Raw genomic sequence first — 21,668 nt, forward strand, 5'->3', positions numbered from 1 at the left:
ATATCTTTTTCTCACTCTTGCTGTTTCAAGATGATATAAGTGCTCAGTTCTTCCCTTGACTTAATGCTGTTCACACATGCACGAACATATACACGGCCGCATCGTTTGGCTTCACACCCCTGCTGACTTCATGGCCGGCAGTGTTTCTCTGAGTGACGCCATTAGCGCCAGCACAGCACACGTACGTGCACAAAGTCACACAGCAAAAAAAACGGACACAACACCTGCACAGACAGCATCTAAATTGCACCTTTTAACGCTCGCCTGCAGCTACCGGTGACCCAGCTATAACAACTGTAGCATACCATCGTCTTTTTCGATGCTAGCAACAGTGAAATGGCAGAATCAAAAATTGATTAAAAACTTTCTTCATGCACAATTGCCTTTGAAAGGTCATCAGATTCATTCTATCAGGATTTTCAATTTAATGTTTTTGACCATCTTATGTTGTCACCTGCAGTTCCGTCAATAGCCTGTTGGCGGTCTCATAGTATATTTATCTTGATTTAATTCTGATTATTATCAGTTAGGTGACCCTTGTAGAGCTAATTGCTGGATTTCCGATTAAAAGGATGATGTTATCACGTTAGGGCTGAATTTGCCCAAAAAAAATGACCTAAAATAGTTTTATGATGTAAACATGCCTAACCTCCCAAAGTACCGTATTTTCCGGACTACAAAGCACACCGGACTATAAGGCGCACCTTCAATGAATGGCTTTTGAGAACATTTTCGGTTTTTAGGTGAGCCTTATAGTCCGGAAATTACGATACTGTAAATCCACACTGCTCTAAATATAACTACTGCTTTAATAAAAAAGTCACTTTGGTTCTTATTTCTTACTCAAAAGTAGCAGACTCAATTGCCTGAAGTGATTCTGGCATAGAGTTCAGTCGAGTCCCATGACAGTCTTTGGCCATCATTGTTTTATTCTGTGATGATTAGCCATTAGGCTCCAACACTGTGACATGCCTCTGAGGCCTCACTTCCACTGCTCTAATTTTAAGGAGGGATGAAAGTGAGCGACGGAAGGGGGATTAGTGAAAAGAAGAAGCACTTACCCTTCCTTTCCTAGGAATATCCCCAACTAACATTTGTCCAAAAATAAACAATGTCATCCTCCCGCGAGCCCTTCTTTTAATATATCATACTTTGCCTTCACATGTCCTTCATTTTTTTTTTCTGTCTCTGCGGGGTTGTCAAGACTGAGAGTTCCACGACTTTCTATACGCCTTCCGTGCAATTTTGTGTCAATTTTTTTTTTTTTTTTTAATGCTGACAGCTCAATGCTGTTGATTTAGCATTATGCATGCTAATGAGGAAATCCAAGAGTGCTGACTGCAATTGAGTTCAAATCAATGCCAATAGAACGGATGATACCTTTGCTTGGACTCCAACGATGAATCAATTATGCAGATTTGATCTCAATCAAGATGCACCACATGCCCTGAAAATATTTCCTACTCTTTAAAGTCACGAACTATGAACTGGAAAGGAAAACAGAGCCCTTAGGAGACAACACGTTTTGAAAGTGTCATCCGTCACCTTCGATCCCTCCCGTAGGGGCTCGCTGACAGATTGCTTGTTTATCGGTCCCGAGACGCAATGGCCCAAACCTACAAAAGCGGGAAGCTCCTGTAACTGTGTCACATCTTGCCCGACGGAGATTTGAGATTTGTGAATCCTCCTATTCACCGTTGGCTCACTTTTCATCTCAACAGAAAAAAAAATCTCTAAAAATAGAAACCACCTTTGAAATTCCAATGAGTTTCACTTTCTTCATTTTCTGAGCATAGAAAGATGGATTCATTTAAAATTTTGAGGAAATTGACTGAGGATTAAAGAATTTGAGTCATTAGGAGTAAACCCCCAAAAATATTTTCCCCCTCATTTATGTAAACAAGTGACACTAACTTTATTCTCTCATCAGGAATACAAGTTCAATGAAGAATTTGCGTTGTTCGCCTTTGCGTGTGTGTGTATGTGTGTGTGAGTGTGTGTAACTTAATCTCTATGTAGCACAATACCCCGCTGCGGTAGTGTGATGATGTAACGCAACCTACATTTGCATCCCTGCATTGTGTGCATGGGCCGACCCGTGATGTATACTGATGTGTTGTTTTTTTTGTCATGTTTAATTTTGTCAATCATTATGATTAAAATATACACTCCTGACAAATGTACAAACTATGCGCTTCACCTTTTATAATGATGTGGGAGTCGTGTTGTGATAGCACTCAAGAAAAGTGGCTATTTGCACATCACTTTTCAGACAAGCCAATCATTTGCGCTGGCGGGGGGATGATACTGCAGATTAGAATAAAAAAAAAAAAACATTGCTGCACTCAAAAGATTGAGACAACGTCCCCAAAAAGTAGATTTGCCAAATTGCTCATCAGTTTCCCTCTCTGTTGCTGATTGAGAAAATAGGAAACCAATATTCACGGGAGGTCAGAGTCATTTTCTCAGAAAGCAGCAATAATGGGAGAGGTTAGGGAGTCGGAAAGATTGGGAATCAAGTATTTATAAGAAGTTTCATCAATTCACATTGGCGCTGATACAAAAACGCACACTTTGAGGTCCCTTCTTGTGATTGCCTTCAATGTCGACTCAGCAGAATTGGTTATGCGGCAACAGATACATTTGCATTTCGCTTCTTCAGGTTCTGCCGGAAATTTCTTGACATTTTAAATGAGGTATTATTTTGGCAAATTTTCCGTCATTAAGAAAAAAAAGACCCTGATGTAATGAAATATTTACCTTTTTACATGCAGTAATATTTCATGTGGTGTTCAAGAGGGAGATGAGAATGGGAACGATGTATTCCTTTTTCGGTCCCAGAAAAATTGTTTTCATGTGTTGTTGTTCCCTGGCAATAGTTGTGTTGATTTTAACATGGGAGCACCGTCTCACTCTGCCAAGAAGAAACGTGCAACAGAACTAGGCCAAATCTAACAACAAAGGGAACCAAACCAAAAGATGGCAATAATCCTTCCTTTCATTTTGTTTTTTTTTTTGTGCTTTTTTTTACTCAAAACGCTTTTGCAGGGTCATGCAGGGGCCAGAACCAATGCCGGCTGACAAAAGGCGGAACCAAACCCGAAGCTGGTCCCTGTGGTCATTGTGAACGGGCTCTTGAATGGGAATAAATCTGACGAGGGCTTCCTAATAGTGGACCACCATGCTAACGTGGCATGAAAAATTTGGCTTTTTGAATATATCTAATATTAAATGCTTGATTCCAAATTCAAAAAGCAACCCGATATCATTTTTAAAAAAAACAATCATGTTTGTTTGAGGAAAATAATATTCTAAATGTTAAGTAATAAATATTAAAGCTACACTGTATTTTGTGGCTTTATTAAAAAAAGTTCAATTATATTTTTAAAACTATAATCACTTAATTACAGAACATCTTTAAACTTGCATGTTAACACTTTTTTTTAAAACCAATTAGCTGTGCCGTAAACACTCCATGGGCTCTAAAACATACATCGAGCTTTACATTTATTATGCAAGCTTGTGAGTTTATTAGCACAACACAACTTGACTGTTATAGTATTGTGAGTCTCTTAGCGAACACAATTGCTGCAGTCTGGAGCCAGCTAGCGTGTTGATAGTCACTTCAGGCTAGAAGACTTCCTCGTCAATAAAACCCAATTTACTATATATGCTGCTTTACAAACTGTTGGCACTTCATACACATGGCCTTGAATCTCAGAGTCATGACATTCACAAAATATAATCTAAACTCATTTTAATCAAACCCTCTGTAGAGCACATTATTTTTTATTTTTTGGGGGGGTCTTCCGTACTCACATTTTAGTTAAAGGTCTTGGCTGATGTCCATTAGAGGCAGCAATAAGTCTCAAAGCAATCGCTTTAAAATTGACTCTGGGTGTTGATTTATGAAGATAAATACTCATCACACACACACACATGGTGGGACTCTTCACTTGGAGAGGCGAGTCGAGAGGGTGAGAGAGATAACGAGAAGGGGGCGAAGAGGGTTAATGACTCCAATCCAGAAAAAATGCTTGAGTCCAACTTGAGTGGCACATGTGCAACGGCCAGTTCGATGCAAATGAGTTTTATAAATTAACGAGGCTGCCGACACTTCACCTCTTTTAATCTTCCTGCATCTCCTCATGTCATACATCTGCTCATTACTTGCTACTTTAGGGGCTGCAGTGTTTTGGGATAAGGAGGTAGCACAGGTTGTCAAATGATTTTTGACCCCGCCCCCCCTCCGGTGTTATGATGTTATCGGACGGGAAACCCTGACTCGTCATGATGACTCAGTGTTTGTTTGTGTGTTTGAATGCCGCCTCTGACATCAGCACACTAATGTGGCTATTTATAGAAGATGTGGAATTAAAACGCAATGGCTAACAGCAGGATAGGAAAATGCTTTTTAAATACAGCCCCAATTTGTCTTGAACAAAATAGGATGATGTGTTTCACAGAAGAAGAGTTTTACACGGACACAAAGGAAAGAGTCAATAAAATAGCTCGTGGTACTTTTCACTTAGACGTGATAGGTGACACACTTTAGGACAGAGAACTCGAGAGAAATAAGCCAGTGGACGTTTAAATTCAGATTAAACTGCTGAAATCTCGTCAGGAGTTGCAGTTGTTTGATTTTGCAGGTGCTGATTAGTCAATTTTGAATGATGATGATCACGGTTATGTTTTTTTATTGTTTGAATATGATATGTTTTAAAATGGGAAAATATTGTCTATTTTTTGTGGATTTTCTATTTATTTTTTTACACAATGCAACATATAGTAAGACATTCAATTATTCAGCAGCTTTTCTTGGTTTTCTCTCTTTAGTAAACAACAAAGGACCCAAAAATAATAAGCTATTTGATTTATCATTTTATTTTGATTGATAGGTTATCTGAATCCTTTCGGGCACATTTCGGAATCCCCAAAAAATCTACATTCAATTATTCAACCCTAAAAAAGAAAAAAAGCAGCTTTTATCGGTTTTCCCTTTAGTAAGCAACAAAGGACCCAAAAAATAAGCTATTTGATTTATTATTTTATTTTTGATTGATAGGTTATCTGAACCCTTTTCGGGCACATTTCGGAATCTAAAAAATCTATTTAAAAAAAAATCCATATTGATTTGCGCCCTAAGCAAGAGACTGAGCTACATTGACAAATCATACATTTAAACGCTGAGGGGAGGGCAGCCATTACTGAAGACCCTTCCAACACAAGACTACAAAACAGCTCATTAATATCATTCCAGTGTTCCCCATCATCTTTTTGTAAATAGATAACTAATCTAAAAATACTTCTTCTTATGCCAGCACATACACAACCACATACCGTCTTCTCTCCTGGCCACCCACCTTCTCTCGTCATTGCATCTCCTCGCCTGTCCTTTACCTAATTTAAAGTGAAAGTGACCTTTTGTGAACATGCAACTGCAAACACGCATGCACACCCTGTGTGTGTGCACGCACGTGTTCGTGGGTGTGCGCCTAAGAATATGTGTGCGTCTACCACTACAGGATACAAAATGCAATTACATCTGTCCTTGAGAACGTTTCAATCGCTCTTCGTGGTGGACTTCAGGCAAATTACCTGTCAAGGCTATCACACGTTCTATTCTGTGGAAAATAAACCAAGTAGGTGTTATCAAATCCAACAGATTGGTTGAACTACCACTTAGAAATGCAATGACAACTGATTTTTTATTAAATGTATTTCTGTGCATGGTATTTATCTGCAGTAACGCTGCTGCATAATGTCCACATGACAGCAATTTAAAAGAGTAAAAGACCTGAGAAGAGGCTGGGAGACAGTTGAAACAGGCGAGATGAAGCCACACAATGCAGAGTGACTTCAATCGTGTTTCCGCCGTCCCTCAGCCCATCACCGCCTCTCAATTAAATTCTAATCAATGGAAAAGCCTCATTATCCTCTCTGCCTGCAATGCTGTGGAATTGATCTCAGTCCCGGTGGTACTGTTATACAATACGAAATTATAACTCAATGGTCAGAAGTCACTGGCGGAGCTAGTTTTTTTTTTTTTTTTTTTTGTGTTCTTTGGAGGGGCCATTGGAGTGGTGAAGGATATCTCAGCGGGTTTCACAAAATAACCCAACAAATATTTTTACATATTTAAGAAATTCTCCAGAAAATACTGAAAAAGATTCACTATATGTTTGCTAAGATGGACATGTGGAAATGTTGAAAAAAATTCCCAGACACATCATAAAATACCCAAAAGTCAATTTCAGGCTGTGTGGACTGAATATTTGAAAATGGTGTGTCAGCTTTTAAACATTTTAGAAAATAATTGTTGTTGCTTCAGTTAATTAGGAAATTATCTGTAAAATGAATTGCAAATTTCAAAATATATACTACATGCAAAGCCACTAGCCTACCCAAGCCCTTCCTTCCATCTTTAAATAACAGCACCTCAGTGGTCTCTTTGATTCCGCAGGTAAAAAAACCCATTTCCTCATTCCCTTTAGGGAGCTCTGACCTAACTATCTGCTCTCCCTGGAGCCACAGCTACACAGCTCCTCAGACCCATTTGTCAAAGTTGACCCTGAAACACCCCATCTTTCCACGGACCCCTTCGATTCGTCTTCCCTTTTGTCCTCTGGTACTTTCTTTTTTAAAAAAAAATCTTTCCCCGTGTACATTCCTTCACTTCACACCAAAAGTTGGATAACATTGCCGGAAGAGAAAGATAAGAAGGAAAGGACAGAGAGGGGGAGATGAGGAATAGATAAATCAAGGTGATAATCTATCTGGAGGGTGCTCGAAGGCAACAGGACTCCTACGAGCTGGTTATGATAACTTGTCTGTCGTGATCTCTACAATTGCAGTTTGGATCTTAAAATCATTTCTCTTCCTAATGTAAAGAAATCATTGGAAAAAGTCTCACGTGCAGAAGATGTGCTTGTAAGGACTACATATTAAAATCTCCTTTGTTGAAAGAGTGCTGAGCCAAGTTGCAATTGACCTGAAAACTAAAAATAGTTTCTTCGGAAAAATGGGTTCTCTGCAGCGTTTGCTTAACCGGGGAAGACAAAACTATATTTATAAATCCCAAAGTGTGAGCGGCTGCATCATCATGTTTCTGTCCGACAAAATATAGCAGACAAGTCGGCCTACTTTGCAACATACGTAGCACGATTTATCTCTTCAAAATTCAGAGGGAAACAAACACGGACACTCAAGTTTCTTGTTGAGCCTGACAAGACCTCTTAAGTTGTTAATGGATGTAGCGCAGCTTCCTTTTATTAGAGTCAGCAGAGCCAAGTTCTTATATGTTGCCTGGATGGAGAAAAAAGACATTCAAATAAATCACAAATCCAATAAATCATGAATAATATCACTTTCTTGAGAGCCTACTGGCACGCCCGCCGTGTGCTTGTCACATTCCCACAAAGTATTTTCCTGTCCATCCCAGCACACTTCTTTACCACAATTAAAAGTGACTTTATGCCCCACTGAGTTTTCCATCATAGCGTACTAAAGGCAAAGGAAACAAGGAAAACGCTCATCTTAGCAATATTTAATTCATGTCATTCTGCCCGCGTCTCTCCATCCACTGTCTCTTAGCACAGCTCACTGCCCAATGCTAAAGTGAAGTCGAACACAATGGACGATTGTAATGGAATTGTGTTGCTACACTAAAAAAACATTGTTACATCTTTGTTCATATTTTTAAAATGGAGCCTTGGACCAGTTACCGATTTTTCCAGACTATAAGGCGCACCTTCAATGCGTCATGTCAGATTTTTAATCCAAATCAAATCATTCTCCATTTTATCTTTTTTATTTCAACTTCAGACGCAACAAATTACTTTATAATCCCAAAATAATGATCCATAGTCTTTTTGATTCATGATTCATAGTCTTCAGCGGGCCACTTATGATTGATTTCATGACACAATGCTTTGGGCCAGTTTAAATTTAGGAATTTGGTCCATATATAAGACGCACCGGACTATGAGGCGGACTTCTCGGCTTTTAGGTGCGCCTTATAGTCCGGAAAATACGGTAATCCTCATATCCTGAGAAATTTACAGCTCATTTTCCAATCTATTCTCTTTATCTGTCCCAAGTTGTCCCCCAGGGCTCAATGCTAGGTCCTCTTCTGTTCATCCTCCTCGTGGGAAACACAAGTCATCATCATGATCATCCTTTGTCAACCTTCTCCACACTAACCAACCATCGAAAAACATCTGATGCCATAGCCCAACTATTCCACTTATTAACATCCAAAATGTCTCCATGTCCTTTCATCAGCCTTTGTCTTCCTGTAAAGTCCAAGAGGGCAGGAGGTCCCTTTTCTTCTTTGCAGCTTGTCTAATTAGATCAAAGTCAGAGCAAGCGAGTGTTGCCTGACCCCTGAGTACAGTGGATTCGTTTTCTAATCCCAAAGCGGCTGAAAGTGAAGATGTTGCATCATTATAAAAGTACCTAACAAGCCTACAACATCAATACATGTAGCGGAATAAAAAAAAAAAAAAAAATCTATAAACCCACCACAGAAGCAGAAAGACAGATGAAGAGCGGAGAAAATACCGAGTAAAATGAGTAAATAAGACGATGAAAATGGCTGCGTGTGCATTTATAGAGTTCCAAAGCAATGTTCAACAATGCATGTTCAATATTATCATTAAATCTTGCTGATGTCATCTCAGGCAATTAATAAAGCCTCATCTGCCTCCATAGATTTGCTAACAAGCTATCCAGTTCCCATGATCCCTTCCCATTTTTTAAGTTATTTGATCTACCAGAGAGCCTGATAAATTTTAATTACTTTTGGGTTCACCATTTTCCTCCCTTAATTTTACTTTGAGAGTTCTAAAAATCTGAAATTAATCCCCAAAAACTGCTGACTCATTTGAACACCAATTGGCTTGTTGTTTTTGCAATACTAAGTTCCAAAAAACATTTCCAGTTTTCAATCTTAAACGCTGAATTATGCCGAGCTGATGAGCCGTGCCGAAAGATGCGTGGCGTTAATCAGCAAAAAAAAAAAAGAAACATTCTGTGTGTGAGGATAATAAAATCCAAAATGCCTTTCCATGTCTTGAATGAAGCAAGCTTTTTAATTTATCCTCAAACTGATGTCTTTTTCTTCTTCAACAATCACAAAGAGACCTTTCACAATGTATGTTATCAATCTATTAGCCAGGCTTAAACCCAGATGACAAAATTCCCCCCACCAGGGGGTCTCTTTAGTCTCGCCATGACCGGGCTCACTCTGTATTTATTGTAAGCTTTGCGAGCGACTGAAAAGAGCGGTCGAGCAGATCAGGAATTTAATTTAAAAATTTGGGGATAATCAACAAGAACCGCATAAGAGAATGATAGGCGGGGAAACCTACACAAAGAAGTGTCAGACATTCACACCCACGACAAACAGACGAGGATTAGCGTCGATGTTTGCCAGTTTGCTTTTTCTTGTTATGCATGAAAGCTGATACAGCCGTTGCACTCGGGCCAGGCAAACACTTTGCATGGATGTTGGTAGTAAATTGTTTAATCTGCGACGAAGCATTGAATCCAAAGAGCCAGATGAGTTTGACTTGGAGAGAGACCAGCTTGTCTTTTGAGCAAAGCGTGAAACCTTAATATTTATTCGAGTTTGCAAAAACTAAGGAAATAAGCAGTTAAAATTGAAAACAAAATGCTGTAAAAATGTAAACTTTTCATTTTTAAAATGCACTAAAAGGAATTATAAATCAAAACACATAAAACAATTTTTATCTAAAAATATTTTCAAATTTTTCTTCAGTGTACGTCCATAAACCGTAAAAAAAATCATGCATTTACAATTGTATTTTACTTTTCTACATTAAATTACATTTATATTCCATGCATTAACAAAAATAAAACAAAATAAAAACTTCAAAAGTCATGTTTTCCCCAATGCAATGTAAAGACCCACACCGTAATCTTTGTATTGATATTTTATAATGCAACTTCATCCTTTTAAATCCACTTTATCTCGCAGCTTTTGACCTTGGCAGACTATCATTGTCTGAAAACATTATGTTCATTAGCCAAGGTTGTCAGCTTCTTCGCTCATCTTCAAAACAAAACCAACGGGGGCGAAGTGTGCTCCGAAGAGACTGACAGCGACTAGTCTAACACGATTGGCCCTTCCATCTTGAGCCCTTATCAATTATTAACAAAACGACACTAGATAAGATAGATTTGATGGCGATGGCTCATAACTTTTCATTTTTACCACGTCAGGTCAAGCTATTCAGCTGATTTCATTACAGGAGAAAGGCCTGTTATAGCTGCCGACCCGGCGGCGCTGACAGCATCAAAATGCAGCCAAAGAGAGACCCACTGAATGATGGGACACTCGCCGGGATGGGAAACGTCAATTATTGCTATTAGAGAGAAATTTCCAGAAATATAAAAATGACAACCGCAAATAGTTCTATTTCATACCATAACATAACATAACATAACATAACATAACATAACATTAAATAAATAAATGAATAGATAAATTAATAAATAAATAAAATATAGAATTCCCGTACATATATGTTCCCATATTTTTACGAGTGACATACAAATTTAAAACAAGGAGCGCTAGGAAAGCTAAGTGAGAGAAGGAAACTGTGAGAGCAGCATCATGATGTCATTAGACACAAACACGCACAGCCAATTATAGACGCACTCAAACCCGCATTGTGCGAATATTGATGAGTACGTGAACACAAAACACACACATTTCCGCAGATGTGTGCGTGTGTTAGGGAGCAGCAGGAGCTCTGGTGCAGCATAGGCAAGATGTGCAAGCGGCATGACAGTGGGAGTTGAGCCAAATGAAAACAAACGGCCCCAAAACAGTAATTGGACATAAATCATGCTGCATTCACTCTCCCCTCAGTCTCTTTTCCGATTTATTTGACACACAACACAGTAGAGCATCAGTGTGCATCTGTTTGTGTGTACATGTGTGTAATTATGTTGCCTGAGGGGAGACAGACACAGAAATGGATAAATAATGTTCTTTGATCACACACACAAACACGCACGAACACTTACTACAATCGACATCAACACTGCCGCAAAAAAACTTTTTCAGCCTCAAGCGGTTTCATCACCGTGACAACAAGGTACACGCACGCATGTTTGCATCCACAATTGAGTCGTATGGCAAAACTCCAGTTTCGAATATTTGGAAAATATTCCAACTGTCAGACTATATATTTTTTTATTTAAAAGGTAATCCTTTAGTTGAAGGATAAATGCGTTGAAATTGAGGGTATGAAGTTTATGTTATGAGCAGTTCTTAAACTCAGCAAGTTCAGCCTTGGCGGCCTTCAGAAAGAAAAGTCAGAGAGAGAAAAAAAAAGTAATAACATTTCTTTGTGTGAAAGAAAAAAAGTCAGGTTTTAAGTATGTGAATAAACTATTCATACTGCACGGCACTATTCAATGATGTGCCAGGAAAAAAAAAAACTGTACAAATGTGTTCCCAGAAGCTCATTCTTTTTAATCAAATGTGTCGTAATTAACATTTTTTTGAAAGTTATTGGGTAATTTGGCTTATGCTTTTGAGTCTGTAAACTTGTGATCATAGTTGGGCTGATTAGTTTTATTTTACAGCCAAATTTTATTCAGTGAAAAAAATTCCATCAAAGTGTATTTCATGTTAAAGTATTAAGTCATTTTTTGGCTACTACAAAACATTTTGCAAATTAGGAACAAGCTGGCTTGTCAAAAAATGATGTGAGCTATGTGATATAACAATATTTTCCGTACCTATCCGGTTTGAAAACAATTTTGTCAATTATGTCAAGCTAGACAGACATCAACCCACACAGTCAAAACATTGAAAGAATGAGGCCGTGCAATAATTAAAGCGTTGATGCAAGAAAGCAAGAAAAGAACTCAAACATGCATCCAGAGAGTCAAAAATAAAGAGCATAAAGAAAAAAAAACATAAAAATAGTAGTGGATGCTTCTAACAATCTCACTTTGATTTAAAAGAAAGAAATTGATATAATATTTCACAAAAAGGTTAGTAGATGTTTGGAAGTGACTAGCACAAGTAATAAAAAAGCAAAAAATAAATAAAAAAAGGCATCTCATTTTCTTGAAGGGGAAAATGGTCTCCAATCAAAATCTCAAGAGCTTCAACTCAGTTGAGAGATTTAGCCCCTATGTGACAGGAAGAGGAAAAACTCACTCACATGTGCATACATGAAGTGCAAAGCCAATAAATCATAAATGCGGTGAAATTTCACGCACACGGCATGAAGGCGTAATCAGCAAGAGACAAACACACTGAGGATCTTACAAGGCATCAGTGGAGGCGAGCGTCGCCTTATATTTCACATGAGGATTAGGGGGAAAATCAGACTCTACTACTTTCACTTGAGAGGGAAAACATATAGAAAGGCCCCCCTGCCCCCCCCCCCCCTTTCCACCTATGGCGTATAAAGATTAAGGAGGCAAGGCGATGTGGGGAAACGGGCAAAGGCAACGATTCATCACAGTGCACGCTGGGAGGATTGTATGATGGCTTCATGTCGGAGCACATATTTTAACAGGTAGCTACTTCTACTATGACCAAAAAAACCCTAATTATTACCCTTAAATGTTTTGACTGCTCCAAATTTAGCTTACCGTATTTTCCGCACTATAAGGCACACCTAAAAACCTCCAATTTTCCCAAAAGCCGACACTGCGCCTTGTAGTCCGGTGCGCCTTATATATGGACCAAATTCCTAAATTTAAACTGGCCTGAAGCATCGTGTCATGAAATCAATCATAAGTGGCCCGCTGAAGACTGTGAATCATGAATCAAAAAGACTATGGATCATTATTTTGTCATTATAAAGTAATTTGTTGCATCTGAAGCTGAAATAAAAAAAAGAAAATGGAGAATGATTTGATTTGGATTAAAAATCTGACATGATGCATTAATGGTGCGCCTTATAGTTGGGTGCGCCTTATAGTCCGGAAAATACGGTATCAAGTCTGATGGAATCACCACAAACACAAATATGACTCACAGGAATTCCACACGACTATACAGGGGAAGATAAATAGGAGCTTAACCTAGAGGCAAAAGAGGATATATGTGTGGGTGTCGAATACACTAGCCAAACGGAAGCCATGACATCACTCTCCATGACATTTGGAAATAAAGCTCATCAATGGGCTATGAGGGGGGGAAGCCAAACAGAAAATAAAAGCACACAAAGGTGTGGGCTGAACATGAAAGTAGATAATTCCTCGCTTGTCTGCGCCTGCAAAAAAAAAAAAAACTTGCAGTGTCAAAGAGCCGAATCGTTTCACTCAGAGGATATGAGTCTTGCGAGAATTTATGTTTACTCTTGCAAGAGGCGTCGTGTTTGCTATGTGCCAATCAGAACTTTGGGTAATTCCTTTCCCTTCAGCCTCGCCTCTGGTCCAAGGGATTATTATCCTTCTGCCCTTCATTTCTCTGCTTCGTCGCTCCACCTTTGTCACACTTCTCCCTCCCTCCTTCATCCTTAAAAGTAGGCATGTTTAAAACTGCGGGATTAATAAACGATTAGCACAATAACTTTAAGACATTTGTATATTTACTGTAAACAAAAAACTTTGTTGCTTAAAGGTCTGCTTGTTTTGTTCTCTGTTCTGTTTAAAAATGAATAAAATATTGTGAATAAATAAATAAATAAATTATATATATGTATATATAAATAAATGATAATATTTATATATAATTTATTAAATATTTTATATAATATAATAAAATGTTTGTTTTATTGTGGGCCACAACATTTGGAGCAAGATGAAGGCCAGTAGTCCATCTCATAGGTGTTTGATGAAGTCAGCATTTCCCAAAATTAATGATTAAAAAAAAGAATTGACTACTTTTTATATTAAAAGGCATAATACAAAAAAAAACAACTCATGCCCTTCACTGTACATGACAACATGATGGTCCAACAAATACCCAAATTTGCAGCCGAGGCAGGTGTTTGTGCACCCTTGCATAACATTTTCACCAAGCGTCAAACATGTTTTCCGACCTTTACCTCCTGCTTTGGAATGCCTGAATTCATTTCAACCTGTGCGCATTCACTCGGCAGAAACTAGAATAACATTTTCTCAACTCAAATGCCTATTGAGCCGTTTGAATACCTTTTTGGTGTAACTTACCTTTCCTGCTTGCCACATATCATATCAAATATTTGATCATTCATAGCAGCCTACCTTATCCGCCATGATCATGGACGAACCTCCATGAATGCCCAGGATGGGTATGAGCGTCTGCGAGGAAATAAAATCCAAAATCTGGGCGATGGCCTCCTGGTCCGTGCCATCCCCAAACACCACACCGTGGATCTTTGTCCCGGACATCAGGTCACACATGTGGGTGATGATGCTTTTGGGGTCCGTCTCATTCACGAGCAGGCTGACCACATTGACGTCAATAGGTTCCTCTTTCCCCCACAGTGCCCGGATGTCTCGGTCCGAGATGTAACGCGTGCGGCCCAGGATCACGGCGATATTTAGGACCGGCACTTTCTCGGCGGCACCTCCACTTCGCTGCTTTTGAGCTACCACCGGGTTGGTGATATAGGTCACCACCACCAGTAGAGCTAAGGAAAGCAGCACAGCATGACCCCCGCTGCCACGGGCCCAACCGCTGCTCCTTCTACTCCTCCTCTTGCTTCTGGTGCTGCTGAGGGACATACTTCCGAAACCACTTCAGCCCCTGCACGGAAGAAAAGAACATTTGTCAGAGTAGGCTTCTTTTAAGGAATGGTGTGAGACGCGTATGAGTGGGGGATGGCTTGAGAGAGACATTCAAGATGACTAATAAGTTTTCTGGTCGCAGTCACGACGACTCAGGTAGGATGATTCAAACGGAGGCTGCTTGGATATGCAATATGTGACTTATGAGGGTAATAACTGGCGTTTACACGCTTGATTTCAAATTGGGAACCAAAGCGGTTTTCACTTTAGTGACATATAGAATTTTTTTTTTTTCCTGCAGAATCGGTAATGGAATCAAAATAAGTCTTAAGATAAATTGGTGTGTAGTCATACACTTTGTGAGACACGGTGGGGGGAGGAGCTAAATCTAGTCTGGGTCGTTAGTGGAAATTATTCATGACCAGATGCGACACTATTGGACATAATCCATCGGCCATTTATATTTCAAGGTAACAAAAAAAGAAAAGGAAAAAATGGTTTGGTGGTTGGATAAAATTTTGATAGCTTAATTAAAGTTACTCACAGAGTCGGAATGTTACCTTTCAAAACTCAAGGTTGCAATTAAAGCAACTCCACTAATTAATTTTCCCAACCAAATCCGCTTGTGAAAAACGGTTCCATCAAGTTCCTGAGGTGGTACAGATGTGTGTTGCGGGCTTTGTCTGAAAAATATGATAATGTGATGAGACGGCGTGAGAATCAATATGATAAGACATGTAAGGATGACATCAGCGACTCTGGACCAACCGGGGCAGAAAAGTACATCGACATCATCGTCTCACATGCTCCACAATTTACACCTTCATCTCCCTCGAGAGACACCCAATGCTCACAGAGCATGAAAGATTGAACTTCTGAGAGAGAAAGATGGCGAGATTGTTGTGCAGGTACTGACAATTTACAGACACGGTGACGGGTCGGCATATTTTGGTGTCATCGCACAACCAGTTTGGGTCTTTTATCACATCTGATAAAATTAAAGATGGGATCACTGGTTTATAAGCAACATAGATTCTAATTTCCGTTCACAGGAGCGATAGCAGGCTTGAAAAGTCTCAGGAGCGTCCGTGTGGGTTTTGCAGTCATCAATGAATCAGTTTGACCCCTGTGAAGTATAATTTTGTTTACAACTATGGCCGCAGTCTAGCTCTAATGACGCTGTGATTATTTTCCCAGTGACGGGTGAATCAATCATTGACACAATTACTTTTCCCCATGCGGTGAAAGCAACGGAGGTACTTACCCTGAGTGCAAATTTTCCAAAAGACTTTCTTTTCTTTTACTTGCATGATCTTGTTTGATCACATGACTCGGTTCAACCAATCCAATGTAACTACCGTATTTTCCGGACTATAAGGCGCACCTTGAAACCTAAAATGTTCTCAAAAGCCGACAGTGCGCCTTACAGTCCGGTGCGCCTTATATAAGGACAACGTTTTAAAATGGGTCATTCATTGAAGGTTCACCGTATAGTCTAGTGTGCCTTACAGTCCGGAAAATACGGTACTACCACAGCCCAACATAGAAGTTTTCAAAGTGACTTATTTACAAGTCAGAAATGCTTCTGACTATATCTTCCATATTTCTAATAACAAATTCTTAAGTCTGCTTAAAATAAAACGCTCCAAACGGCCGTAAAAAGAGAACAACGCTGCCATGCCAGCATGCTGAGCTGGGCGAAAATAAAATGTCCAATGAAGAACAAGCTAGTGATCCATTAAAATATGTGCGCTTCAAATTCCAATACAGTGTCAGCATTTGGCTCAGGACAAGTCTGCGGCATCACATCGGAACTTCCAAAAATTTATAGGGAGGAAAAAATGAGCAGAGAAAGTTGTAAAAAAGGAACCCAATCGCTCACATGCTAGGAACAAGAATGAAAAGTGAGCCAAATAGGATTGAAGCAGTATGGCGTCACACAAAGGCTCCCCTACTTTTGGCAAAACAACAGTGGAGCCATGTTTGGCAGGCACGGCCGTAATCATGGATACCAGTCACGCAAACACACTGCCACCAAAAAAGAAGGAAGCAGTGTGAACACACACAGGGAGCATCATCGCTCTATATGACTCCGCCTCCACAAAATCTATTTTCTAGTTCACACATAACCAGCTTAGATCTGCATCAATAATTCAACTTGCATTATCTTTACATGATGATTAATATGACCGCACATGATCATTCTCGTATCTTCCTAGTCTTATCCTCTTTATGATTTATTTACAAAGTCTAAGCCAAGATGGTTAATATCGGTGGATGTTTTACTCAGCCAGGTAATTTTATGGTGTGATCCGTATCAAGTGTTCGGCACTCCAAGCGAGGTCAAAGGTAACTCATTTCGCACCCTTTGTCCTTCCCTGGGTGAGACTCAATAAGCTCCCAGGTCAGATCAGTTGTAATTTGTCCATCTTTCTCTGGGTGAGGGCCAGAAGGATGTGGCTGGATCATCTCCAACGAGGGCCGCCCGAGGGTTTCACCTGATGACTTTAACACCTCGGCTGAGTAGCATCTCTTCTCCAAGCAAGCTTGAAATTGACATCTACATTAGAAGACAATTTTAAGATCCTAAAGAAACAATGGATTGCTTTGAAACTGAGGATCACAGGGTGTGATTCAGTGGTGGGGATCCTCGTAGCTGCTCCGAGCAGTAAATCACTCGACTGCCTGTTACAGTTCACTGAGAAAAGGCCTCCATCCACATCAATACAAAATTATCCAAGCCATGTCTTGAGGTCCTCTACATCCATCTCTGACACTTTTTTTTTTTTATTATAGCGCCTACCGCCATGTTTGCTGAAACAAACAACAACCACAAGAATGATTGCAGAAACTATTGAAAAAAATAATCTGGCAATTATCAATTTTTTTTTGGGGGGGGGGCAGCAATACAAGTTCGACGTGTTCGCTACAGATGTCGCCCTAATACATGTGTGAAGTACTTTGCATAGCTAAAGAGGTTTGTGCAATGGGCAGACATGTTGAGGCGTAACAGACGATTACTTCCGCTGGGCTTGTCGTGGGTGCTAATGCACATTGCGCAGAGCAGATGGCAGAGAACGAAAGTACGGGTAACAGAAGAAAGAAGTTCACTTACATATACATTTAGATACCAAAGTTAAAATGAGCTTTTTTTTCACCTCACTACAAAACTGATCAAATTACACAAGGAGCACCAATAAAGTTTTTTACGGTGTTTGGTAGAATGTTCAATAATAGGAAATCTTCAAAATAACGATATTAAAATAAAACAATACTCAGAAGAGAATTTAATCTAATCGTCTGTAATCCAATTCAAAATAGCTGCAAGGAAGCTAATTGTATTGTCGTCTTGAATTAGTTTTCAGTTGGGATTTCAAATGATTAATTGGCCACTAAATATGTTGTTACTTTACCACAATTACACAAAAGGCCATTTGGATCATCGGTGTGATGATTCCATTGAACGTAGTTTGGAATTGAAGCAGTTAGTTGCAACTTCAGAATAGAGTCATCAAATAATTTAACCTGTGCTAATTGGACATCGTTTTGCGTTTGCTCCATGTTGACTTGCACTCATGTCATTAATGAATCATTTAGTATTTAATGACTTTACAGTTGCAGACAAGTTTGGAGGCGATATAAATGATGCCGCAGTGTTGCTTAGCCCAAAAAAAAAAAAGAAAAAAGCAATTGTTTCTTTCCAGAGTGCTTTCTGAGGGTCTGGCTCGGAGGTTACACATCATAAAATATCCCTTCTGTCGACTCCATTGGTGGAATTAGTGGTCTTCAAGGAAATGATTTGCCGCTTTGCATTATATACATTGGGATTTGATAAAAGCTTCTCAAGCTCGACTTTTTTCTCAGGTGAGCAGGAAAAGCAGAAAGCAAAAGGCTTTGGTGTTTGGCCTCAATCTACATGGGGGGGAGGTGTTAATACTTTATTTCCTTTTTCTGTCAAAGAAATATGGATTGGCCCTCCATGGGCTGCAGCTGACGCCTATTCTGAGAGGGAGGAGGAGAGAACTGCGCTTCTACAACGTGACTAGAGCCCGAGAACAGGGGATGATGAGAAGAGGGGAGGTTCAATTCGGTTCAAGACAACACAATACAAGAACGACCCCTGCTGGTCAATAGAGGTACTGCGTTCTCCCTCCGCGGTTGAGACATTTGTGTCGACTTAAAACATGTTTTAACACCCATAAACGATTCCACTGGCGTTAGATAAATTACTCGGAACTGAAATAGAGTAGAAAGTAAGAAAAATAAATCACATTATTGTCAAGATTCTCGGAATGAGTCGTGCATGAATCAAAAGTTGTTCCAGAAAGATGAAATAACCAAATTTAGATGTAAAGTGGAGAACTCAATCATTCCCTTTAATTTTCTTTAGTAGTTGATCTATATTTCGTTGAGTAGTCCACAGTTTTATGGAGTTGGACGCCTCATATGAATGAGAACGAATTTGCGCAACCGTACGTGAGATGCGTGTTTTTGGATTTTACGTTTCCAATCAGGTGAATTGCTACAATGATTTTAAAAGATTAATATACATACAAGCCTACAAGGGGTGTTGTTACATTGATGCGCCTCCAAGCAGCCTGCGCTCTCTTCACTGCGCAACTGGATGAAATATGAGCTAATTACCAGCGCCATGCTGAGAATATATCTTTTTGTTTTTCATTTGCAACATTGATTAGATTCTTTTCCTTTCTGATGAATTAAAATCAGACTCTTGTGGTGTGGTTTAGTGCCGCACTTTGGCTTGGGGGACTCCTGTGGGGGAACCCGCAGAGCCAGAGCGCATCGGCAACGGGGGTAGAAGGTGTTGCATGGGAGCCCCACGGTGCAACATTGAGAGAAAATAAAAACTACTTACAACATCTCCCTTCCCCAGAGCTCCAAAATAGTAGCGTGAGATGACATTGCAACAGTCCCCTCTTGCCTCTGAGAACGCGTGCAGCCTCGGATGGTGCTCACTCTCAAACACTGCACAGCAGGAGGGGGGGGACAAAGCACCCGATATCTGGAAAGCGATAATTTCCACCGTGTCCCCCAAAAACGACAAGAATGGAAAGAAATCCCACGGTGTTCTCACTTTGTGACGGCGCCGCTGCAAAGAACATTAATGTTGTAGTAATCCAATCTTCATTGTGCGTGCGCCTGCGGCTGATTCTCCACTGCAATCTCTGCCGGCCCCGCGCATGATGGGGGGCTCAAGCAGCCTCTATGAGATCACAGGTCTCGGTATCCGAGCTGTCATTGCCGTCCCGGGGCTGAGGAGAAGGGATGAGGCAGGCTGGACGCGCACATTCGTGGACCAGTAGAGAGCTCCTGCAGCCCGCAGAGCGTGCATGCATGGGACACGCTTTCTCTTGCTCGCTCCCTCCCTCCCTCTCTCTCTCGCTACCTCGTCGTGCGCGTTTGTGTTTATGTGATGTGTGCACTGAATGTGCTCTGGTGCGTGAGTCTATTCCTCCATGCGCGCTCACTGCAGATACGGAGGCAGCTGGACTCTTGGTGCTTCTCTCCCGTCTTCTGTTAAAGCTCCATCAGGACGACGAGAGTTGGGAAAACGGCGTAAAACCCTCATCCTCTTTTTCCCGCATGCAACCACATTGTTTCGGTGAAGGGGAAAAAGATGTCTTTGGAGATTTTTTTTTTTTTTATGGAGTCAATTCAGCTGGAAAGTGGAGCACATGCAGCAGAGCTGATAAATGGTGCAAAGAAGCAATGGTGCATAGAAATCGGATCAATGCTGATCAAAGTCAACTACTGCGTCTTGAGTACTGAGCATGGAAGGGCTTCATGAATTCACCATAATGGGTGTTGAAACAACTGCAAGACGTGAACATTCATTTTGTTGGCATCTGAAGTCGCTTTAAAAAAAAAAGACCATGCAGCATTTGAATTTTATTAACCTATTAGTGTTTTACTATTCTAAACAGGGGGATGCATTTGAAATAGATGAACCATCAACTTACATTTGAGCTGGTATTATAGGAATGAGATGCCTAAATGGAATTATTAGGAGGCCAACAGTAGTAATGCTACACACACACACAACCTGTATGCAGCAAAGTTGTGTAAAATGCCACGTGGTTTCGACAGCTCACTAGAACCTCATTACAGCTTGGCATTACAAAAATATTACAACCTCACCACCCAAACAGAATCACACACTAAAGGTCTGCACCAGTCCCCATCGATTTGATTCAATTGATTTCTTCTACAGGCACAACAAACTGCAAATTAATGAGATGGCAAAACTTGATTCAAATGTGATGTTAAGAGTAAAATTTTTTCTCACTGCAAACCTGGTGTGTCCATGTCACTCAAGGTCCATCAAGAACTTATTAATGGGGACCACAGAAATATCTACCGCTGGACAACCAGTGTATATGTGTCCGCCGACTTATTTGCAGTTGAGAATGCTGGGGGTGTGTGTCTGTGACAGCCGCAAACGTCTATGTGTTCGCAAGTGTGTGTGTGTGCATAACATACGGTGGCAGTGGGAGTGCGGGTGTTCCCAGGTCACCAAACAGCTGTCTGGGAGACGGAATTGCCGTAAGGGTTTTGGAGTGTACACACACATGCACTCCCACGCAGAGTTCCATGCGCTTTCCTCCAAAGCACTAATGTGATGAATCGATTACTGTTTAATGACTCCCTTTCATGTATACATATGAAAAATAGAGGCCCTTTTGTTGAAATTATACATACACTATTTTGATCTATTCATCTTTATTTTATTCTCTTAGGAGAGAACCTCATATTTGAGTGATGAAAAAAAGAGAAGGAAATGCAAGTGTTTGAAGTGTATTTATTATTTATTTTATAAAAATGTATATATGCAGTGCAGGACTGTAGCCTGTTGCTAAAAAAAATAATACATAAATAAATACATTCCAAAAATCACATCAAATTGGCATAATTAAAGTGCAATATGAGATGACATCAGA

The 21,668-nt window shown here is 40.0% G+C and overlaps 1 protein-coding gene across 2 annotated transcripts in view; it reads right to left on the minus strand.

The window, feature by feature from the left end:
- The window catches only part of grin2aa (glutamate receptor, ionotropic, N-methyl D-aspartate 2A, a), a 69,852-nt gene that overhangs the window by 45,972 nt on the left and 2,212 nt on the right, over positions 1-21,668 (minus strand). The window contains exons 1-2 of one of the 2 annotated variants that reach the window (XM_088358288.1): positions 19,586-20,262; positions 14,224-14,728 (exon numbers count right to left, since the gene is read on the minus strand). In XM_088358288.1, coding sequence (XP_088214414.1) covers positions 14,224-14,706 — 483 coding nt within the window. In that variant the 5' untranslated portion in view covers positions 14,707-14,728; positions 19,586-20,262. Of the gene's footprint in view, positions 1-14,223; positions 14,729-19,585; positions 20,263-21,668 lie in introns of those variants that run through there. The other variant, XM_088358287.1, reaches the window with a different exon arrangement.

Source organism: Syngnathus floridae, chromosome 17, assembly GCF_059516105.1.
Source record: "Syngnathus floridae isolate MCC-2025c chromosome 17, RoL_Sflo_1.0, whole genome shotgun sequence".
Lineage (NCBI taxonomy): Eukaryota > Metazoa > Chordata > Actinopteri > Syngnathiformes > Syngnathidae > Syngnathus > Syngnathus floridae.